The following is a 19,555-nucleotide window of genomic DNA, read 5'->3' on the forward strand; positions in this document are numbered from 1 at the left end:
GAGGTATTTAAATTCTGTTATATTATGCAATTTCTTCATTAGTCATTTCCAACAATAAAAAACGGAGTTGCAGTTCTACATATTGCCACTAGGTGTCACAGGGGAGCCACTCCCCCTCTTTCATCAGTTGAACCAGGAAGAGCAGAAGGCATTTGAGTCGAGTCATTCACATATTCTCCTCTTGATTCATTCAACAGCATGGGTATTGCCCTCAGCTATAACTGCTTTTCAGTACGGTCGCAGAGCCAATTGGAATACTGTATACAGGTGCTACAGACACCTTTGTTTGCCCTCACCTCAGAGAGGGGTTTCTCCTGTTTCTCTCGCTCATAGGCCATCTTCTTTAGGAGTTTTATCATGGCGCGGTCTTTGCTCATTTTCTTCTGGTTCTCTGTGTTTTGTTTTCGGACTTGATTCATTATGAATTTAGGAATCTGTGAACAAAATGTTTGATTCAATTACAAATTGTGCCACTGAAGAGCCATACCAATTACATACAGTAGCCCGATACATAAAGTACAGGGGACTCATTTACCAATCATGCCTAGGCACAAATCTGTGTGTAAACCATGCATGGGATCATTTCCACGCAAAGTGTGACATTTTCCAATATGAACATTTGCTTGAGTGTCTGTAAATCCACACACAGCTATGAACTTGCGCACGCACACTTGGTGGAATAAGGAAACTTCCTGTCAAGCATAGAATGGGGGAAAATACATGTTGAAAATGTCTGAAATTATGCGAGTAATAAATAAATAATTTTCAATTTCATTGTATTTCCAATGTGAAATCATGCAACATATCTTGACAGGCATATCATTTGACCACATCAGCGCATTTGTTACGATAACAATCCATACAAAGTACAGTCATTTGTTAAATTATAGGCACAAAGTTCAAGTGAAACCATTGTCTTTTATAGTATTTTAACAATGGGGAAATCTAATGATCTTGCTCGGTTGGAGGATTTGGCAAACGCTGCATTTGGCAGAGAGCACGTTTTTAGAGACAGGTGGGGCTTTCTTTTCTCTCCAGAATGCACAGATTGGCTCATCAGATATCGTTTCTCAAATATTATAGGATTTTTGACAGGATTTAAGACCCACTTAATAAAAAATAAATTAAATAAAAAGTAAACACATGACATTCAGATGCACAGCCAACAGTGGAGGCTTCTGAGGGGAGGACGGCTCATAATAATGGCTGGACTGGAATAGAGTCAATGGAATGCTATCAAAGACATGAAAACCATGTGTTTGATACCATTCCATTGACTCTATTCCAGTCCAGCCATTATGAGCCGTCCTCCCCTCAGCAGCCTCCACTGACATCCAATACTAACGAAGCAACAGACGTCGCCATAAAAAAAATATCCCAAAAAGACTGAACAGAAAATGCCTCCACTTTTAAATGTTCAGGGGATAGGTTATGTGATTTGCAAAAGACGCTGCTGAATGAGGTGGCACGCACGACTCGTTCATTTTGCAGAACAGTAATGTTGGCCTATAACGCCTACAGGAGGGAGTTGAGGATGGATGGCCTACTCATGTGAAGTACATTTGCCATTGCAAAAGAAACTAATGGTCTTAACAGTCTTCTCTTTGTAGCCATGTTTTCATTTTTACTGGTCAAGCCACAGCTGAGCAACCAAATAAAACATTTTGGTTGTACTCAATCTCTGACACTCGCACGTCTACCTCAGTCTCTGAAAATATGATTTTTTTCTTCGCTTTTTTGGGTTGCGACGTTGTATTTCATGTCACGGTGCTGCATTTCCCCACAGGCTTTCTGATTTTGACTCTACATGGTTATTTAGAGGTTTCGAAATTAGAATAGCCAAGGTCTGAGAACAATTGGTATTTATCAATAGTTATCTCCTACCGGTGTGTGTGTATGATGCTTGTTAATCACACTTTTCATATTCATACAAACATTCAAAAACTCCATTCGTAAGTAGCATTTTAGTTTCTACGCAATATTAATAAATGAGGCACCATGACTTGAGCCTACCGTCCAGAGCAGGTTTTGGTATCTGATGAGTAGTCGGACGATGTTGGCCGTCTCCGTGGCCAGGGAAAATTCCTGTTGCTCGCTGATCTTGTTGCGGAAGCCTTTAAACATGAAGATGTTTGGCGCCATCACCACGGCAACATTGTTCAAGGTCATCTTGTTCTGCTCTTTGTGGTCTATGACCCTCTGAAAGAACTCCATCAGCGCCTGAAACCACCACAAGATACATTACAATGTGTCCAACAGACAACATGAGACTATACTGTATTGGCTAGAGAACGAGCACAGGGAAAGAGCCACCTACCTTTAGTGTATCACGGCTGGACTCCGGAAGTAGCAGGACTAGCAAGTTGAGAGCCTGCAGCTGCTGCTTCTTAGTGGGCAGTCCTGTGAGTAAGGCAAACGAACAAAAAAAAAAAACGCAACAGGATTGCTTTACTAATCCATGAGTCAACATAAGACAAAAGTCAAACAGAATCCAGACAACATTCTAAACGAGTATACATACAGTGCACCACTGTATGTATAGAAAGTGTGGTTCATAATGTATAGGGGGACTGACGAAGCACTGCGATGAAGGCGCTGAGGTACTTCACAGTGAGCAGCGGGTGGGGTAGCTCCCTGATGAAGAGCTTGAGCAGGCTGGCTGCATCGTGCTGCTTCAGACTCTCCCATGGGAACAGGCCCTCGTAGAACTTCCCCTCCAGCTCCACACACACCGCCTGCCAGCCGAACACATAAGTCACATGTTAACACACACACACTAACCTGGTGGGGGCACAAAATCCTATTTTCCCTAAACCTTAACCCTAAACGTAATTCTAACCCTAACCCCCTAGAAATAGCATTTGACTTTGTAGGGACCAACAAAATGTCCCCCAATTTTTGTTTGTTCACTATTCTTGTGGATACTTCTGGTGCCCACAAGCATAGTTAAACACATCCACACTGGAGGCTTTATCACACCATCCTACAGTACAACACTAATCTTATCTTCCACAGTCGGTCACCACACTAACCTTTCCATTAGGGAAATAAGAATTTGGCTACATTAAGCTGTTGTTACAGCATGCAAATACTTCCCCCAGACATTGAATGAAGCAGGACTACATCTATCAACAATGACGAACAATGACCTTGACTCTTATGGCTGCTCCGGGTATCCGTAGAAGCCCCTCTGTGTCCAGACCCTCGTCCTCTATGTGAGAGATTAGCTGGAAACAAGAGAACACACTTATAAGCTTTAAACCACCAAAATCGACAGCACATATTAATTTAACTAGGCAAGTCAGTTAAGAACAAATTCTTACTTACAATGACGGCCTAGGAACAGTGGATTTAACTGCCTTGTTCAGGGGCAAAACAGACTTTTACCTTGTCAGCTCGGGGATTCGATCTACAAACCTTTCGGTTACTGGCCCAACTCTCTAACCACAGGGCTACCCGCCGCCCCAAAATGACAATGCCATTACCACTACAGCAAATTGAGGAGATTCCTACTGCAGAGCATTCAGACGTACTGTATGATTAAAGAGAACCAGGATCGGTGGTTAATGAGAGGTTGTGCTGCTCACCCTCTGCAGTATGATTGGCACCTTGGTCCCTGGCTGTCTCCTCTGGTCCTGCTCCAATAGAGCGGCCAGGGGAACTCCAAACAGGCCAGACTCTAGAACACAAACACAACAAACCTAATTGTGTCAGAGCTTGATGGGACAGTCCTCAGGGTTCTTACATATGTTATACAGTTGTGTTCCAGTTCTAGCATACTGGCTTACCTTTGACCTTGAGTTTAACTGCTTTGTGGGCTTTGAGGTCGATGCCTGCCGTGTCAAACAGAGCGGTCATCTCTATCAGCACCAGGCGGTGCACCTTCTTCATGTCATGGGGGGACAGGTCCCCAACCTTGGTCAGCCCTGTCTTGTCTCTGCTCAACTTGAAGTTCTGTCATACAGCGAAGCACAGGTTACATTAGGAGTTAGTAAAACTGGGTTGTATTCATTATTGCACACCGTAGCAAAGCATTTTGCAATGGAAGATGAAAACAAGCGCTTCTTATTGGACTTGTCAGAACAAAAACAGGGTCTGTTTGATGCCTATTGAATATGACCCTGACATAGTATTGGAGTATCTGTAACCACTAGGTGGCCCTAGAACCAGAGACAGAACTCAGATACACCAGGAGTCTAGAACAGTATTTTGACTGAAATTTATTATATGATGCAAAAACTCTATTCAATAAGGTTGATTGATAGATAATGTGATCATCAGTGCAAATGACATCATTCAATGTCATAACTTACACTAGTACACAAGCATCAGGTCTAGGCCTTCAATAACGCTTTAAATAATGTCCCATATAAATATCAAATCATAATTTGGTCAATCATTAATGATGTAGGCTAAGTAAAAACAGAAACATGTTTCAATCCATAAACACCACAGGGCAAAGTTCTTGCTTCTGCCAAAAAAACATAAATATTTGAAATCCTTTGTCCCAAACTGGCCTATGGGATCCTGCTATTTTGACGAGTGATACTTCCTGTTTCGGCATATAAACTTTGCTCTGGATGAGCGGCTCAGTCAATCCGTTTGGTTGTGTTAATGTTTAAAAAGGGTACTCACAGGTAGCTTGTCATCTGCGTCCGTCAGAGCCTCGCTGCTGCCCTTTGAACCCTCCTTATAGCTGAGGGCCTGATCAGAGAAGGACACCTCTAGGTTGATGTCTGTCTCAGGTTCAGACACACTCTGCTCAGCAGGGCCTGCCCTGTTCCCCAGCCCCATCGCCTGACCTGTACCCACACAGAGTTATTATTGGGACATTATTGGGACATATTGAAAGCTACACCTATAGCAAGAGATAACACAGGCAATTCATGAGATGTGTGAAAGTCCACATATGGGACAAAGTCAGCAGTGGGGAGATTAGAACTAGGTGGTGGTGACTGTTCTGCCCACTGAAGGGAAACTAAGGGACAACGACTAGTCCTGTGGAAGTCAACAGCCAGAGAGCCAGTCTGCCCTCTGTGACCCATGTCAGACAGACATGTCAAACAGACATGTAAGGCCTTGGCCCTGACACAGAACTGCAGTGCCACCCTGCCATCTCCACTAATAGGAAAACAGGCAAGTGTATAATGGAAGATAGGGAGCGGATTCCTGACAGCCTTCATGTTAAGGTCAGAGGGGTGGCGCGAACAGACAAGATAGGCAATGTCCCTGCTTCCTGTGTGTGTGTGTGCGCGCGCGTGTGTGTACTGCCGAGTTATCTTCTCAACTCAACAGCTCTTCCGTAGAATCTTCACTTCTGCATCCTGTGATCATGAACCATTTCAGGAAATCTACAGTATCACATAAAAACAACAGTGGATAGAAATACCAGTTCATTTTTGTGGCGAGTCAGTGATGTTTTCTATAGGTATAGACCAACATGCCCAGACAAAGATTTTGTGAGTAGAACTTGTGGTACATGCCATCTGTCGTAATATCCTTTTCCCTGTTTTCACTTCTCTCTGGTGACTTGGCTTCATCCTCCTGCAACATAATATAAAACAGAAGCAGGCTCTCATCAGAATTTAATATAGGTCATTTTTTTAAATCAATTAATGATTCAAACTACTAAGAGTAACGGCTGATATTGTAGAAAGTCATATTTTTCACCCCAATTGTGAGTATAAGACCTTCTTTTGCATAATATTAAGATATTCAGTTAAGTATTACTTCACATTCAGGTGTCCATTAACAGATATTGTGATTCGTAATTATATTAACCAACTACGGTAAACAAGTCACTGGGTTTGTTATGTAGCGAGGCATCTCAGGCATGACTGGCAAGTGAAACGGGACCGGTGGTAGGCTGACCTTTGACTCTGGTGTGCCCGGGAGTTTGAAGATGTCTCTGACGTCAGGTACTTGGTGCTGCTTGTTCCTCTTCCTGAGGGTCTGCTGCAGCTTCTCAACACGTTTCTCCACGGCGGCGGCCTGGGTGCGCGTCAGCGTGGACAACAGCCCCATCATGTCCTCGGGGTCCGACGCAGACTCGTCAAACAGAGTGGCCAGCCCAGCCTCCGTCAGCCACGCCTCCTCCTGTTCCCCCTCTACAGACAGACGAGTTAGGGATGAATTGATGCTGCACCAAAAGAGCAGTGGTATGTTAATGGAAAAGACATGGGTGTAGGCCTGGAGACTAGCGAGAGGACACAGTCATTTACTGAATGATAAAGAAACAAACAAGTAATTCATAGATTATTACTGTGCAATTAGTATTATGCCATTTTTATGTACGGAGGTGTGGGAATAGAGAAAGACATGAAACAGGGAAGGACCTCACTCCTAACCAACCATCTTGTTATAGAAAGGAACGGAAACAAAAAGGAAGTTCCTGCTTTAAGTTCTCCAGACAAAACAATGAATGTCGACTTAAACAATACACTTTTTCAGTGCTTTTTATAGGCATTTCCTGATCCTGTAGGATCAAGCAAGTCTATTGTCTTCTGTGGATGAAAGCAATAAGAGATCTATGTGTATGTGGTGGTATTGCAAAATAACATGGGCTGGACAACAGACCAGACTATCCTATTCAGCTCTACTGTATGTACTGAACGGAAAATATAAAACACAACATGCAACAATTTTACTGAGTTACAGTTCATATCAGGAAATCACTCAATTTAAATAAGTGAATTAGGCCCTAATCTAAGCCTAGGCCCACCCACTTGGGGGCCAGGCCCAGCCAATCAGAATTCATTTTTTCCCCATGAAAAGGGCTTTGGTACAGACAGAAATACTCCTCAGCTTCATCAGATGATTTCAGATGATCACGCATGTGAAGAAGACGGATGTGAAGGTCCTGGGCGTGGTTACAAGTGGTCTGCGGTTGTGAGGCCGGTTGGACAGACTGCCAAATTCTCTAAAACAACGTAGGAGGTGGCTTATGGTAGAGACATGAACATTACATTCCCTGGCAATAGCTCTGGTGGACATTCCTGCAGTCAGCATGCAAATTGCACGCTCCCTCAAAACACAATACCATAGATGTGTCAAGTTGTGACATAACTGCAAATTTTAGAGTGATCTTTTATTATCCACAGCACAATGTGCACCTGTGTAATGGTCATGCTGTTTAATCAGCTTCTTGATATGCCACACCTGTAAGGTGGATGGACCATCTTGGCAAGGAGAAATAAAATAAAAATCAGGTGTAGACCTTACAGTGAAATGCTTACAAGCCCTTAACCAACAATACAGTTAAGAAAATACACACACAAAAAAAGAGGTAAGAACAACAAAGAATTAAAGAGCAGCAGTAAATAGTATGGGTAGCAATGCAAATAGTATGGGTAGCCATTTGATTAGCTGTTCAGGAGTCTTACGGCTTGGGGGGGGTAGAAGCTGTTTAGAAGCCTCTAGGACCTAGACTTGGCCCTCCGGTACCGCTTACTGTGCGGTAGCAGAGAGAACAGTCTATGACTAGGGTGGCTGGAGTCTGACCATTTTTAGGGCCTTCCTCTGACACCGCCTGGTATAGAGGTCCTGGATGGCAGGAAGCTTGGCCCCGGTGATGTACTGGGCCATAGGCACTACCTTCTGTAGTGCCTTGCAGTCATGGCAGTTGCCATACCAGGCAGTGATGCAACCCATCAGGAAGCTCTCGATGGTGCAGCTGTAAAACCTTTTGAGGACCCATGCCAAATATTTTCAGTCTCCTGAGGGGGAATAGGTTGTCGTGACCTCTTCACGACTGTCTTAGTGTGCTTGGACTAGAGGTCGACCGATTATGATTTCTCAACGGCGATACAGATTATTGGAGGACCAAAAAAGCCGATACCGATTATTGGAGGCCCAAAAAAAAGGCGATACCGATTATTGGAGGCCCAAAAAAAAGGCGATACCGATTATTGGAGGCCCAAAAAAAAGGCGATACCGATTATTGGAGGCCCAAAAAAAAGGCGATACCGATTATTGGAGGACCAAAAAAGCTGATACCGATTAAAATCTGAATGTTTTTTTATTTATAATAATGACAATTACAACAATACTGAATAAACACTTATTTTAACTTAATATAATACATCAATAAAATCAATTTAGTCTCAAGTAAATAATGAAACATTAAATTTGGTTTAAATAATGCAAAAACAAAGTGTTGGAGAATAAAGTAAAAGTGCAATATGTGCTATGTAAGAAAGCTAGCGTTTGAGTTCCTTGCTCAGAACATGAGAACATATGAAAGCTGGTGGTTCCTTTTTACATGAGTCTTCAATATTCCCAGGTAAGAAGTTTTAAGTTGTAGTTATTATAGGACTATTTCCCTCTATACCATTTGTATTTCATTAACCTTTGACTATTCTTATAGGCACTTTAGTATTGCCAGTGTAACGGTATAGTTTCCGTCCCTCTCCTCGCTCCTCCCTGGGCTCGAACCAGCAACTAACTAGCTAGCCATTTCACTTCGGTTACACGAGCCTCATCTCGGGAGTTGATAGGCTTGAAGTCATAAACAGTGCAATGCTTGATGCACAACGAAGAGCTGCTGGCAAAACGCACGAAAGTGCTGTTTGAATGAATGTTTACGTGCCTGCTTCTGCCTACCACCGCTCAGTCAGATTATATGCAACGCAGGACACGCTAGATAATATCTAGTAATATCAACCATGTGTAGTTAACTAGTGATTATGATTGATTGTTTTTTATAAGATAAGTTTAATGCCAGCTAGCAACTTGCCTTGGCTTACTGCATTCACGTGACAGGCAGTCTCCTTGTGGAGTGCAACGAGAGAGAGGCAGGTCATTATTGCGTTGGACTAGTTAACTGTAAGGTTGCAATATTGGATCCTCCGAGCTGAAAAGGTGAAAATCTGTCGTTCTGCCCCTGAACGAGGCAGTTGACCCACCGTTCCTAGGCCGTCATTGAAAATAAGAATGTGTTCTTAACTGACTTGCCTAGTTAAATAAAAGGTATAAAAAAAATATTAAAAAAAAGTTTACATACACTAAGTTGACTGTGCCTTTAAACAGCTTGGAAAATTCCAGAAAATGATGTAATGGCTTTAGAAGCTTCTGATAATTTTTCTAGTCTATGTGGATATATTTCAAGACATCAGTCAGGAAGTTAAAGCTTAGTCACAAATGGGTATTCCACATGGACAATGACCCCAAGCATACTTCCAAAGTTGTGGCAAAATGGCTTAAGGACAACAAAGTCAAGGTATTGGAGTGGCCATCACAAAGCCCTGACCTCAAGCCCATAGAAAATTTGTGGGAGGAACTGAAAAGACGTGTGCGAGCAAGGATGCCTACAAACCTGCCTCAGTTACACCAACTCTGTCAGGAGGAATGGGCCAAAATTCACCCAAATTATTGGGGGAAGCTACCTGAAACGTTTGACCCAAGTTAAACAATTTAAAGGCAATACACTCAATTAGTATTTGGTAGCATGTAAACTTCTGACCCACTTGGAATGTGTTGAAAGAAATAAAAGCTGAAATAATTCTCTACTATTATTCTGACATTTCACATTCTTAAAATTAAGTGGTGATCCTAACTGACCTAAGACATGGAATTTTTACTTATTAATTGTGTGTGTAAACTTCAGACTTCAACTGTAGATAGAGTATCTCACGATAAGCTGTAGACCACACTACCTCGGGCGAGCAAAACCTTGAGACTTCCTTAGATATTGTGCACCAGCTATTGTTTACAAATATGCATAGGTCCCCGCCCTGTGTCTTACCAGAGGCTGCTGTTCTGTCTTGCCGATGGAGTGTATAACCCACCAGCTATATGCTCTTAATGTCGTCGTTCAGCCACGACTCGGTGAAACATAAGATATTACAGTTTAATGTCCCATTGGTAGGATATATGTGCTTTCAGTTCGTCCCATTTATTTTCCAGCGATTGAACATTAGCTAGCAAGACGGAAGGCAAGGGCAGATTGACCACCTGATCCTCACAAGACACCCTGATCTCTTTACCGCGAAACCTACGTTTCCTTTTCCAGCGAATCACAGGGATCTGGGCCTGTCCAGGTGTCTATAGTATATCCCTTGCGTCTGACTCATTGAAGAACTCCTCATCCAATTTGAGGTGAGTAATCCCAGTTCTGATGTCCAGAAGCTCTTTTCGGTCATAAGAGACAGTAGCAGCAACATTATGTACAAAATAAGTTACGAACAACTTCAAAAAACAAAATAGCATGGTTGGTTAAGAGCCGATAAGACTGCAGCCCTCCCCGCCGGTGCCATCTTGCAGTAAATGCTCACTAACAGTGATGTAAACTAATTTCTACACAAAATTTGAGAGAAATGTTTTGCATATGGAACATTTCTGGAATCAGCTCATGAAACCAACACTTCATGTTGCGTTTAGAGTAAAAAAGAATCCTGTCAGACAGTGATCTAGGTAAATCACTAGTCATATAATGTACATAGTGAATGCTGTACTACACCTGAAATCTCAGTCTAAAATGTTACCCTGAAGCAGTTGTTCAACAACTTAAGGTGAATTAAAGGGCACAAGGGTCCTCTCTACTTTCAGTGGACACTCCTGCTATAGAGTAGAGCTCCATACCATCAGGCACCTTCAGCTGCACCTCCTCCTGTGGCTCTGCGTCCCCCTCTCCACTCAGGGTGATGTTCTCCACCTCGGTCCAGTAGTCGTCCATGGCCAGCTCATCCAACGAGTCCTGGGAGTTACAGCGGTGGTACGGGGGCTTTCCTGGTGCATTTCTGGCCCGGTTCTGGACACTGTAGTGGCCTGTCCTGCGGCTGGTGGACAAAGGAGAGAGTATTATGAGTACTATTTCAATCATTTTATCAGGGTTAAAGTGAGTTATAAATACAACAAGTCAGACCATACTAATAATGAGTAAACACTGGGTGGCTGTCTGGTACTCATTTTAGGATTGGAACTCTACGAATGCAGTGTTTTCACAAGAGTGTGGTTGTATGTTCCACATAGGACTTGGATTAGCATGAACGTGAAGGGTTAACTCATGTCAGTCAGTGCGGCAGTTCTGCTTTCCTCTGGCCGCGTCACACTTACAGCACGTAGTTCTGTGCAAACCCCTGCTGTTCGCTGGCCACAGCCTAGACCCTTTTACAGGAACGCCAAGTTACTAGTTTAAGGATAACGCATGTGTGGGCTTGCAGGCTTGGCGAAGGCTTGCTCCAGATAGGCTTCTCCGTGTGAGTGAACCCTGGGAAAAGCACAAAGAGGACTCCTGATGGGCATCAGAAAGCTGCTACACTCCCCCCCAAAATAGTTATGGTGGTTGCACTTAAAGGGCCAGTGCAGTCAAAAAATGTGATTTGCTTGTGTTTTATATACATTTCAATGCTATGAGGTTGGAATAGTACTGTGAAAATTATGATAATGCCCTTTAGTGTAAAAGCTGTTTGAAAAGACTGCCTGACATTTCATCCTGTTTTGGTGTGAGGGAGTTTGGGCCTTCCACAGTGACATCACCACATAGTAAATTAGTTAATAGACCAATAAGAAAGTTACAAACCTCTGCCAATAACAGGTAATGTTGAGTTTTCCCCTTCCCACTCAAACCACTCACAGACAGTACTAGCAAAATTCTTGCTTGAGAAATTGCTCTTTGCTAAGAAGCTATTGTTGCTTCTTTTTGACCAATTTAGTTGAGAACAATCACAGTAAGATACTTAATGGTTACCCAGAAATGATTTGATATGGAGATAAAAACTGCTGCATTTGACCTTTAAAGGGACACCTAGAGTGGCAAAAATAAATCATGAAACCTCAGCGGTTCCACACTCCCAAATGACTGTTTCTGCTTACGCACTTGATACTAAACAGTCAATCTGGGTCAAGCCAGGCCAGGCTAACGTACACCTTAGCTTAGGGGTAAAAAGGTTTGTTTTACACAACCAATGTGTCAGAAATAATAACCTCAAACTAAAGAGTACACATGAGCTTAAATACCAGCTCTATGGGCTACAGAGTGTTCTTCATGGCTTCCTGGTCCATTTCTCGCAGTGAAGAGTTCAAATCAAATTGTATTTGTCACAGACGCCGAATACAACAGGTGTAGACCTTGCAGTGACATGCTTACTTACAAGCCCTTAATCAACAGTGCAATTAAGAAAAATAAGTGTTAAAGTATTTACTAAAATTAACTGAAGTAAAATAGAAAAATAAATAATTAAAAAGCAACAATAAAATAACAGTAGCGAGGCTATATACAGGGGGTACCGGTACAGAGTCAATGTGCAGGGGCACATAATGCAAATAGTCCGGGTAGCCATTTGATTAGCTGTTCAGAGGTCTTATGGCTAGGGGTAGAATCTGTATAGAAGCCTCTTGGACCTAGACTTGGCTCTCTGGTACCGCTTGCCGTGCGGTAGCAGAGAGAACAGTCTATGACTAGAGTGGCTGGAGTCTTTGGCCATTTTTAGGGTCTTCCTCTGATACCGCCTGGTATAAAGGTCCTGGATGGCAGGAAGCGCGGCCCCAGTGATGTACTGGCCGTACACACTACCCTCCATGGTCATAGACAGGACAGAATATAAATGAGCAGCAGGCCTGTTAGGCCTCACCTGAGGTCTGTGGAGGTTGTAAAATGAGTCAGCCCTCAGCTCCTTCCCAGCCACAGGAAATACACAGGGTATCAGTAACGCCTGACATTTCTGGCCCTGGATAAACAACACGCCATTGCAAATTCAGAGAGGTTGTTGAGGAAATGCTTTCACAAATCAATCGCTGTCTGTTTTCTAGATAATATTGCCACAATGTTTTTGAACAATTCTGGAAGAATCTGAGGGTTGGAAAACATATTTATTCAAACCTTTATGGGGAACAAGCTAACACACAGCACAAACATTTGGTTTAGAGGGGAATAGACTGCCAATAAAGGAGAAAAGCGGAATGTGCGCCAATGTTAGTTTGTATTCCATCCCAAAAGAGAAATGCAAACACAATCTTCCCCATTAGGAGCACATGCAAGGTTTGAACTCAAGAGAACAAGGAAAGTCAAGTATCCCAGCAATGTACACACCACCAACGTTTACCCCACAGCCAGACCCAGTCGCATGGAAAGGTCAGCTATCTTGCTGGCTCCAAGAGTGACAAACTGCCAGTGCTCAAGGACAAAAAGGTAAACAGTCTTTCTCTGCTGTTTAGCGCCTGGTCATTTTGCATACAGACACAAAGGAGAGGGGGTCATAGTATACTTAAGCAATAAGGCATGAGGTGGTGTAGTATATGGCCAATATACCACAACTAAGGGCTGTTTATATGCACGGCGCAACGCAGAGTGCCTGGATATAGCCCTTAGCTGTGGTATATTGGCTATATGCCACAAACCCCCAAGGTGTCTTATTGCTATTATAAGCTGGTTACCAACGTAATTAGAACAGTAAAAATGCATGTTGTCATACATATACCTCAGGTTTCAGCCAATCAGCATTCAGGCCTCGAACCACCCAGTTTATAATGTAGATGCATTCAGACAGAAGAACTGGCCGTGCAGTTCAGGGGGCAGTGGCATACGATACCTTCTCGAATGCTTACTAAACCTTAACCTGAGTGTGGTACTGTGGGGCAAAGTGTGGTGACAACAGGTGTCTAAAATACATAGCAGCAGAACATGCATGGTTTAGCACCGCAACGGAAACAGGGGATTACACTACTGTTAATCACATGCACTAGCAATCAAGTTTGACTTAACTCATAAGGCACATTCCAAACATCCACTACATGTAATACAGCGACACATGGGCCCAAGCCAGTTGAATGCTGTGACAACCCCAGAGTCATGGAACGTTACTGCTGGGGGTTCAGTCTGACTGTCTGACCCTCCATTCTCCTGTATAATACTTACAGCCTGAGTACACTCTCAAATGACATGTCATTGACTGGAGAATAGGCTGGGTTTAACACGTGTACAAGATGTGGGGGCAGATACGGTGGTCCTTGATGAATGTATCCACAATGGTGACAGCTCCAAAGAACTGAGGCCAAAGTTCTGTAGTCATATGGGCCAGCTGGATTGGACAGACTGCATGGGAAAGCCCCCAGTGATGGGTTCTGGGATTTGAGATAGTGTATGTTCCTCCGTATAGAAAAAAAAAGGTCAAGAACACTTTTCAAACCGTACCCTGTTCAAAGAAGAGTTGTGTTTGTCAGAGACTGCACAATTCATCAGTCTATTTATTCACAATTGTGTGTGTGTGTGTGTGTGTGGGGGGGCTCCTAAAACTGCCTATAACACAAATGTTTGTGTCAATCAAAATTCTATAAACGTCAATGTGTTAATTATACTTATTTAGGAAATGTCTAGGTCGGAATGTTCATTACATACGACGTTCAAAAGACGTCGTTGGCAGTTTAGTGATAAAGGATTTAAAAATTAACACAAGTCAGAATAATCTCTACCCGAAGTGGAAATACATTTTCAACACCAGGAAACAGGGAATGTGAAGAGTGCTGCTGTGTCAATGGAAAAACAATAAAAACACAAACAGCAGCAATAACACCATGATGATAACCCGTGTTGATTTTGTGCACTGACTGCATGTGGTAACATCATAATGTTTACATTGATGGAGGCATTTTAAAGGTAGGTCGTCCCCGAGTCAATATTATACCTCACTCACAAAAAGCTCAGCGTCTCACCCGATTCGATGGAAATCATAACACAGGCTGTTCACTTGGCCTTGACTTGTACCTGTTAACCCCACTGTTCCGTGGCTCAGTTGGTAGAGCGCGGCACTTGAACCCACCAGGGTGGTGGGTTTGATTCCCACGGGGGACCAGTATGAACGTGTAAACAGCCACTCTGGATAAGAGCATCTGCTAAGTTACTGAAATGCTTTGAACATTAGAAACTCCAGTCAGAGTAAACAGCGAACACACTACCAGTGGAGCTTATTGATTGGGTACCACATTATGTAAAGAATACAAAAATAGCTTGATCAATTATTAATTAATGCCTCTTCTATATAACATGTATGTAACAAGTGAAAGAATATGTTTCCGTGCAAAACATGAATACCTACATCCTAACTTAATAAGACATGCAGGCACAAACACCCAACACACCTAGCTGCATACCACATTCTTTGTACAAACTGTGTCGTTATCAACTCATTTAAAGTGCTGTACTCTGTTCTTTCTATTTGCCTCCGTGGAATGAATAGTTATGTAATAAGTCAATACAAGTGGAAAGACAAAAGCGCTGTGGCGAGTAGTTCATCATGTACCGCTGGTGACTTGTTTGTACAGTAAGACCAAAATGACTCTAAGCTGGTGGCAAAATCTCTCAACTTAAAAACGTGTAACTGGAGGCCATTATTCCAACAAACTGGGCAACATTCATTGACCACAACATGCACACAGTTGGACTTTTGTTTTTATCTTTCTGTTCCCATGCAGAAACAAGACCAACTCAACTGGCACATGAGACCAACAAAGGGATGTAGGTGCCACATTTACCACACCATGCCAAATAGGGATGGTGCTACTACGGCACAGTAGTACAGACAGACCCCTGTACGTAGTATCCAAAACAGCCTTGGCCGGGACAGCCCTCTGTCGGGCCACTGGGGACCCTCGGACCCAGCTGGTGAGTGGAGGCACCTGCATACAAGACAGGACTCCTCCACTGTAGCTGCAGCCTAGAACAGACACGGGCTTTTACAGATGGCCACTTGAACTGGAAAACCAGCATCGAGTTTCAACCGGCCAATGCGGTCTTCGTGTGTGTCCTCACCCTGTATGCGTGGTGTTTGTTATTGGATAGTGTTTACGGTTATTTAAAACATGTGCAGAACAAACAAAGCTTGTGTAAATAGAATATATACATGTTGCGTTAGGCTAGAGAACTTGAGCGTTAACCCTAACAAAACGAGGTGTTTTTGGACAGTCTAATTTCGGCAAGGTGACGTAGCGTAGCCTACATATGAAAAATCACTTATATTCTACTTCTGTGAAATACATACGATATTTAAAAATAAAAAAAGTTGAATCCAGAAAACCTATTGTCTTCTCATACGCACGCCTGTATTTCCTCTGCCTGTTTAGTCTAGAGCTTAATTCATTTCACACAATGTGTCAACATGGTAACAATGTATCAACACATGGAAAAGTCAGGGGCGACTTGGGGACTAACGTTACACGGAGTGTTCTTTCTGTTAGAGGTTACATGCGGGGCAACTGGAAGACCTTTGCACCTTTTCTTAACTATTCAAGCGGCAATGTTACAATGTTACTTAGGGTGTGGGCTGTGGTCAATAACAGACTATACGCTCACCTCAGCGATGAAGACTCGATCTCTTCGGCACTATTGACACCCGAGGCAGGCGATACAACTTCAATATTGCTAATATAACCGGTCAAGATGACTCCCTTGGGGTCCTGCTGGCGACTCATGTTGCTCGACTCATGCCTTATTATTGTAAGTTCGCAGTTAACTTTGAATGTACAGCCTCCAGGAATAGGAGAGCTGTTCTGTGTGTGAGGGAGTTGTCTTTTTCAATGAGCTCACCGCCTCCTCTAATAACATGGGGAGAGTTCGTTTTGCATGACCCGGTGCTCCGGGTGTACATTTTCTTAAGCACCAATGTAATGGTCTAAAATATATAAACTCTGAACACCCGGTGCACCGAGCCATGCAAAACGAACTCAAACATGGATAATCAACAGCTGCCTGAACGCACCGCCCAGAATGCTGTTGGGCGTTGTAATTTGGGCGGGCCAGACCTGTAAGACTGTATGAAAGATCACTTTTTTCTTGTTTTAGCCATCTATCTTATCAACTTACTTTATATGGTCCCCCAACCATTGGCCCCAGCACAACTGATATCCTATCTGGGTCATACATTTGTCGAGTAACGTAAAATGTATGCACGCATGACTGTAAACCGCTTGGGATAAAAGCGTCTGCTAAAATGGCATATATTAGGCATAAACCTGAAAACAGCACAATGTTTTGCTACCGTAATATTCCAAGTTACAGTATGTTATAGCTCATATTTGGCCTATATTGTTATGAATCATGATGTAGTATGCATTATAATGCACAATAATAGCTTATTCCCTGTCATTTCACCTGTACTTTGTGAATTAAAATGCATTAGTCTAATCACTATTGATCTGAGGTCCTCTGTGACTATCTAATGATATGGACTCATGAATTACGTTGATCTTATACCTGTGTAGTAACACGGTAATAGTGTCAGTACAACAATTTTAATTCGTGTATTTTGTGAGATTTATGTTAATGTCCATATTCCAAATGACTATTTGTTGAAGAACTAGATATTTACATGTGGGCCACTGGTTGGTGCGTGCCAGAAGACAAATACATTATGTTACACTTAAAAACGGTTAGATTCTGTTCCAATCAATTAGTGAATATTCATTAGTCTGGCAGGCGGAATCGGAAGACCTCTCTCCTGGTTATAATGGTGTGGAAAGTTATCAGACCAGCTCCAACACGCCTCATAGGCTTGACATCTGAGCAGCACTGGCCATTACAACAAAGGCCTCCCACACAACAGCAAATTAGTAGGCTACCTCTATACTGCCATCTGGTGGTTAGTTACAACAATATTCTCTGTCTGTCAGGTGCAGCAGAGGAAATCCCTTTGTGTAAGAATCACTGGCAATGATGCTCAAAAGGGACTGGATCCATTGCTGTGAGAACACTTAACAAAACCTTGTGAGAATTCACTAAACAGGAAGCATTTATGTTATTGGCATGTTACACTTTAACCCTTATATAAATTTGATATTAGATGAATAACACCCCACCTCAGTCCTTCTGGACAGGTGTGGACTATGACATGAGAAAAGCTCTTACCAAGGTGAAATGTACACCAGCAGGTACAAGAATGGAGTGAAACTGAATCTGCACATGACAGTGGTGTTTTTGCTTGGCTTCCTGCACAAGCTTAGGAACGTCAACACAATATTTGTCATGTTCTTTGGTGACGAGGTTACAGATGTTTATTCTGTCGGAACAGTTAGCCTTCATATGATATATCGCCCATGGATTACTATTTTGTTATTCCTGATTATTCACATTTCTTATTCCTGAGAGCATTTCCCTCTGAAAGCTCTGTCAACTTTATATCTCCCGTGGCTGAAGGACTATCAAGAATGACCTCAGTAGCTACAATCTATAAAGTCCCAGCGTTTACCAAGCTGCCCTGTCTCAACGCACAGAACCAAATCAGAAAAAAAAGAGGGTCGCATGTGTTTGCAGAGATCTTGCAACACGGTCGACACATAAGTCACTCAAGTCCATATCCCATAATAGATAGTGTGACACACATTCAGTAAAGCAAGCCCTAAAATCGGTTCCATACCTTAGATGAAGATAATAGACGAATTTGGAAACCATGGTAACCATTTTTTGTTGAGGTCCAACGCTCTATTGGCAGAGAGGAGGAGAACCCCCTTATCCCATGTGAGGGGAAGACCTCTTCGACTCCATGGCTCACCTTGCCATGTGCTGCAGAGTGGTGTTAACGCACACACACAGCCAAACATACGCACACACACAGCGCACACACACTCACAGAGAGCATACACACTGTAGGCAATCAGCCCCCGAAGACCTGCCCTTGGGTCCCCTCCCATACACCCTCCAGCACCTTTGCGTAATCTCATTAAATGATTAATGCCCTTCTTTCCTGTGCTCTCATTCCAACTACAAATCCATTACAAAGAACATGCTGCTATTCATGTCTTCAAAGTAAATGGAAGGGGACAGTTGAAAATCAAACTGTGGGTCTGACAGTTGTGTTTGTTGTGTGATGCAAATCAACCATATTTAGGGGCAGATACTGTACTTCCTGATGTAGCGTTTCAATCCTTTTAGTTTTACTCTCAGTCTTTCTTCCCTGTCTGGGGTGTGCCTGTGTAAATGTGGGGTCACTGGGATTACAACTGTGACGTGGGTCAGTATTGCAGAATGGAGTGATCAGCAGACTGAAGGATGTTGGTTTCTGTACTGAAATGACACCAATCAAGGTAACGAGGAGGAGCGACTGACTGACTGCTCACCACTGCCTCGGTAATTCTAAGCATGCTTAATCCAAAGCGCTTTGACAGACAACAGATGCTCAGGCTTAATCACGTTCACCACTATGCTATCCCAAAGATTTCTTAGTGTTAATGAGGTGATGTGTTATAAGACAGTAATACAACATTCTGATAACACTTTGTTACAGTGAAAACACCGTAATAACACTTTGTTACATTAATAACACTTTGTAATAACCCTTTGTTACAGTAATAACGCAGCAATAACATTTTGTTACATTAATAGTGCAGTAGTAACACTTTGTAGTAACCCTGTTACAGTAATAATGCAGTAATAACACTTTCTAATAAGATTTTGTTACAGTAATAATGCATAAAACACCTCTAAAAAGCATCAGCTGTCAGAGCAGCTCACAGAGCATTGCACCTGTACATAGCCCATCTGTTAAAGCCCATCCAACTACCTCATCCCCATATTGTTATTTATTTTTTGCTCCTTTGCACCCCAGTATCTCTACTTGCACATTTATCTTCT

The 19,555-nt window shown here is 42.7% G+C and overlaps 1 protein-coding gene across 2 annotated transcripts in view; it reads right to left on the reverse strand.

The window, feature by feature from the left end:
* arhgap18 (Rho GTPase activating protein 18) overlaps nucleotides 1-18,484 on the reverse strand; it is a 22,770-nt gene extending 4,286 nt beyond the window's left edge. The window contains exons 1-12 of one of the 2 annotated variants that reach the window (XM_035774735.2): nucleotides 18,342-18,484; nucleotides 10,579-10,775; nucleotides 5,872-6,107; nucleotides 5,484-5,544; nucleotides 4,636-4,802; nucleotides 3,789-3,954; nucleotides 3,588-3,679; nucleotides 3,150-3,227; nucleotides 2,576-2,735; nucleotides 2,318-2,400; nucleotides 2,014-2,220; nucleotides 297-434 (exon numbers count right to left, since the gene is read on the reverse strand). In XM_035774735.2, the coding sequence (XP_035630628.1) occupies nucleotides 297-434; nucleotides 2,014-2,220; nucleotides 2,318-2,400; nucleotides 2,576-2,735; nucleotides 3,150-3,227; nucleotides 3,588-3,679; nucleotides 3,789-3,954; nucleotides 4,636-4,802; nucleotides 5,484-5,544; nucleotides 5,872-6,107; nucleotides 10,579-10,775; nucleotides 18,342-18,385 (1,629 nt within the window). In that variant the 5' untranslated portion in view covers nucleotides 18,386-18,484. Of the gene's footprint in view, nucleotides 1-296; nucleotides 435-2,013; nucleotides 2,221-2,317; nucleotides 2,401-2,575; nucleotides 2,736-3,149; nucleotides 3,228-3,587; nucleotides 3,680-3,788; nucleotides 3,955-4,635; nucleotides 4,803-5,483; nucleotides 5,545-5,871; nucleotides 6,108-10,578; nucleotides 10,776-16,282; nucleotides 16,509-18,341 lie in introns of those variants that run through there. The other variant, XM_035774734.2, reaches the window with a different exon arrangement.
* Nucleotides 18,485-19,555: the final 1,071 nt, after the last annotated feature.

This window comes from Oncorhynchus keta, chromosome 8 (assembly GCF_023373465.1).
Source record: "Oncorhynchus keta strain PuntledgeMale-10-30-2019 chromosome 8, Oket_V2, whole genome shotgun sequence".
Classification (NCBI taxonomy): Eukaryota; Metazoa; Chordata; class Actinopteri; order Salmoniformes; family Salmonidae; genus Oncorhynchus; species Oncorhynchus keta.